Here is a 4,898-nt window from a genome sequence, read left to right on the forward strand (position 1 = left end):
CCTAGGGGTTCCGGGCATCGCAACGGGCAAGCGTCTCTAGCAGTTCAAATAGAATTATTTGTGGATTTACGGCAGGTCGACTTATTAACTAACCTATAGTTTTCCAACCAGCTGTCAAAATATCGAAGCGATGTGTTTGAAATTTATTCTTTGTGTACATGCCTAACTTCAAGTCAAAGATGTTGGACTGTTGGAAAACCAAATTCGTTGTGATTGCCGATTTATGCTGGAAAAGGTGATGCATAATTAGGCATGCAGTGTGATCTTTATACAGGCTTGGGATACATTGGTGGCATAATACAGTTTAAGTGTTGACTTGTCCATTGATTTTCTTTGTTTTATTTGAAATAAAATGTATGTGACTCTAAACCAAATACTCTTTATTTGCTTTTCAAGTCGCCTTTCAAGTTCAGCATTTACTTCGCTGCTTTAACCAACATATTTATGACTTTCGAATGCAAAACAATTTCAAATACATTTTAGGCACTCTAAACTTTTTACTTAAACTTTATAATTTAAGACAACTTAGAAAAAAATCGATGCCTAAGCTCTTAAGCACCTATTGATTTCCTTTCTACTCTTTCTCTACTTACAGCTAATCTAAACAGCACTTCAACAGCGTAAGAGTTTTACGGAAAACAAAGCAACACCAAAAAAAACCTAAAACAGCATTCAAAATGTTCATGTCAAACCGTTTAGTGAGCTCATTCTTCTTTGTCTGCGTTAGTGTTATGCTGTGGCAGCAAAGCTCCGCCGATGTGCCGGATAACAGTGCGTATACGCAATTGTCTTAACCATATACACACACATATATATACCTACATATAATACATCTATGTTTTACAGACGCACTCGCCAACTTATACAACAGCTTGCTGCAACGCGAATATGCCGGTCCGATTGTTTTCCCCAACCATCAGGTCGAACGCAAAGCTCAACGTTCGCCTTCGTTGCGACTACGTTTCGGTCGACGCAGCGATCCGGATATGTACTTGCCCGCCGAGAAACGTTGGTTTGGTGATGTAAATCAGAAGCCAATACGTTCGCCATCATTACGTTTACGTTTCGGACGTCGCAGCGATCCCAGCATGCCACTGCATAGCGAGTTCGATGCTGTCATGAACGATTTGGCTGGTGTAAGCAACAATGGTGGCATAASTGATGTCGAAGAAGCGGCTGCCTTTTACGGTGACGAGTACCCCGAAGACATGTATGATGCTGGTTTTGAGCGTATGGTACGTAAGCCTCAGCGTTTGCGTTTCGGMCGCAGCTTGCCAAGAATCCAGAATAATATCGATGATGAATTAGAGGTAAGTGGAAACGGAGTGAGGAAAACCATTTGTAAGAGTGCCAGTCATTGTATAATACTTTTGACTGGATGAATACAGAGAGGTAATTGGAACACAAATTTGTGTGCCTTGAAGTCATGATGACAGAAAAGCGAAAAGTCCCAGAAGTTTTAAAGCCTTTGCGAATTGTCAGATTGAAGCTGAAGTAAGGGTCATAGTGTACGACAAATGAAGTCTGAAAACAGTTTTTCTAATTATATATGCTTCCACCAATCTCTAATAGCATAAAAAAGTAAATTAAATTTTACCATCAAAAGTTTTGTAACAAGTGATCCGGTATCCATAACACCTTYTAGTTTCAATGGTTTTTCTTTAAGSTAATTTTTATGTAAATATTCACRACCCTYGCCGCYTGAAACAACTGATTGAACAAAGGGCTTTGATCCCAYCGACTTGATACTCATGTGAGTCTCTTAGCTGATACTTTAARCTTTTGTCTGCATAAACCACTTACRAACTGTATGTCAGCGATACTGAAGGATCAATACTGTAAAGCTTTTGAATTCTGACGTAGGTTATTAATATTTCAGAAGATACATAGGTCTTTTAAGTTTATAAAGCCCTCATAGATTCGCTATATTAACTGTAAAGTCAAAAATTTTAGAATTTAATTTATTTTTTCCATTTATTTTCAACATATCTCTTTCCACCCCAGCACGAACAACTTCAACAGACCGATGATTTCTTCAACTCCCTCTTAACTTCAGAAAAATTGCACAATATGTTGCTCTCACTCCGTCAATACGATTCTGACAATGACGAATTCCAACGTGAAGTACGCAAGCCATCGCCTCTACGTTTGAGATTTGGCCGCAGCGCCGCCGGTGATACTAATGAACCAAAGGTATGTACGCAATGCCACCATGGATACTACATCTTCCAATAGCTATAGAGAATTTTTACAAAGTGTGCCAGATTTCAAGACTGGAAGCAAAAGCCYTTTTCGGTTGGAGTGCGAACGAATAATTATTTTGCCCTGAAAAGKMAAACAACRTAGTCTCCTTTTAGCWCGATACACTTGACCAAACGATTMTTCAACTTGKTCAAYCTATATACCGCTTYATTCCACTCAAAATTCTGCTTGGAGAGTGACTTTWCCACGCTTGGACGGGGATTTTCTTTGAGAAAAATCAAGCAGTTTTTTTGCAATTCTGAGTGGAATAAGCCTAATAATTTAACAAAGTAGACCACTGTGACTACTTCTTTCATGTAATCGATGTATGTACTCCTTTYCAATCCCAAAAACTGTGCGCATTCGACCGATAAAACAGTATTTGGTTTCATCACAGTCGATTTATCGGGGAAATCGACTGTTTCAATAGTCATTTGGTTTCTGGTAYAAACCAGTTCACGAATCCACGCAGACACTCTTTCGAATTATGCTTAAACAACATWACATACGATTAGGAAGCGGTTCACTATTGTGCTCATTTCTGTTCTTTTAATTCAAGTCTGTAAACCAAGAGCAATATTATTTTTTCCGTTTGTCTAAACTTCGTATAAACGACTTTTTCATACCTGTGAAAGCAATAGCATGAGTCCGATTCGGCTAACAGTAGCCATGTTAGAGTATATACTAAGCAATACTTTCTTTTGGTTACGATATTGCCGCTATCGGCTGAGGTTAAGTCATTATCGGACCCCCTCTTATATCTCAATTTATTTATGTCAGTTTGTACAAGTTGCTTGTTCATTTCATTTTGAAGTTCTAATTAAGATAACCCCTGGCCAGATTAGATATACCCTATGAGTCTTCTAATAATTAGTCTGCTTCTTCAAGGGTGTTGACAGCGCTTACACGGATATAGCCGAATTTACAACAGCGCATCAGTCATTCAATTGGGGATACCAAGTGTAGTCAGGTTCTTCTCCACCTGGTCTTTGCAAAGGAGTGAAGATCTTCATCTTCCTATGCATCGGATACTATCAGAGTTGGAATGTTTTCATCCATCTGAACGAGATGACCTAGTCAGCCTTTAAAGAAAAGTGTACCTTTTCTATTTAGTTCTGAAGCTGGAATTATTTTCTTCGACRCCAGATTGAAGAAGTCGCACAAAAGGGAGTCGCCTTATCTGAAACCTCGTCTCTCAGCCAAGAGCAGCTTTGAAATCAACGAAGATGTGGTGTGTCTCGATCCTGTTTTCACGGGTCTTTTCCATGATTTGGTACATGGTGAAAATCTGTCCAATTGTAGATTTTCTATGTCTGATTTTCCAATCAGTTTGAAGACGGTGTGCTTCAGCCTTTTAGACAGTACACTCGATAGAACCTAATATGCGATGCTGAGGAGGCTTATCCTACGTTAGTTGGCGCAGATTGTGGGGTCTCTCTTTTTGTAGATTGGGCACAGCACACTTAAATTCCAATCGCCGTATATGTTTTCATCCGATCATATTCTAYTAAGAAACTCAGCCGTATTWAAATRGCTCGGCCGACAATCCATCGACCTACGCCGTTTTGTTGTTCTTCARACGGGTAATTGCTATTTGCACTTYTTCATGAATTTATCTCGAATAATTATTCAACAAAATATTTCCATAAAATTTATATGTTATAACCTAAGTAGGACAGACTTCTCAKTTATTCTCTAAGTTGCTTACCATCGCTTTCTGGCCTTAACAGGGTTAATTAATAGGGTGAGCCAAAAAACTACAATCACATTTGTAAGTCAGAATTACCCCATATACCGAGAAAAAAATATTCTTGCAACTCTTTTTGGTTTAATTCTAAAAGGTGTCGAAGCATTGAAATTTTTCCATAGAATAATTAGATAAAAARCTTTTTARTAAAACGTTAGCCGGAATTCTTTAYTTTAAAACTTTCTTGTCATATTAATTTAACCCTTGAACTTTTTCTCTTTACAGAAGGTTGCTGCACAAAATGCCATTAATGGTGACAAATCTGCGCCAGCAACACAACAACAACCACAGCAAGCACAAGCTAAAAATTAAATGCTGAATATTTAAAAAAATATATAAACAAAAACTATATAATTGGCAAAGGCAGGAAAACTCACTGGCGCTGACGATGTAATTCGGTGGATGGAAATTTTAACCCATAAAAAATATATTAATTTAATATTAATACATACTAGCATACCCCCAGAGAAATGTGCGCAATATTGTTATAACTTAACCTTGTAACCCTGCATACATATGTGTCCATAAACTTTACTGTTAAATAAAAATATTTATGAAAATATTTAATAAATTAAATAATACTTAATTTTGTTGATACATGTTTTTATTTGACGAAAAGCTGTTGTGCAATGCGCCATGGTTCAAAACTATTATTTTTATAGCGTTTCTATGTTAGAAAATATTTTACAAATTTTCAAAACGAAAAATTTAAATAATTTGTTTTTATTTCAATGCAAATTTTTMATTAAGAAAAATTTTCTTTAAAAACTAAATATGAAATTATTCGTTTAGTTCATTTACATGTTTATACGTTTTATTTATTTATGTTTAAGGTTTATGTTAAAATAATTTAAAAAACTTATATACTATTTTTATTCAATGATAAAATATAAATTTGTGAAACTTTTAA

The 4,898-nt window shown here is 36.3% G+C and overlaps 1 protein-coding gene across 1 annotated transcript; it reads left to right on the forward strand.

The window, feature by feature from the left end:
• The first annotated feature begins 600 nt into the window (after window positions 1–600).
• LOC108965393 (short neuropeptide F-like) lies at window positions 601–4,641 on the forward strand. Its single transcript, XM_018927753.1, has 4 exons — window positions 601–771; window positions 847–1,310; window positions 2,005–2,193; window positions 4,214–4,641. The coding sequence occupies exons 1-4, from the start codon at window positions 678–680 to the stop codon at window positions 4,298–4,300; spliced, it is 834 nt and encodes a 277-aa protein (XP_018783298.1). The 5' UTR covers window positions 601–677; the 3' UTR covers window positions 4,301–4,641.
• Window positions 4,642–4,898: the final 257 nt, after the last annotated feature.

The sequence above is a fragment of the Bactrocera latifrons genome, unplaced genomic scaffold, assembly GCF_001853355.1.
Source record: "Bactrocera latifrons isolate USDA-ARS-PBARC rearing strain unplaced genomic scaffold, ASM185335v1 scaffold_14, whole genome shotgun sequence".
Lineage (NCBI taxonomy): Eukaryota > Metazoa > Arthropoda > Insecta > Diptera > Tephritidae > Bactrocera > Bactrocera latifrons.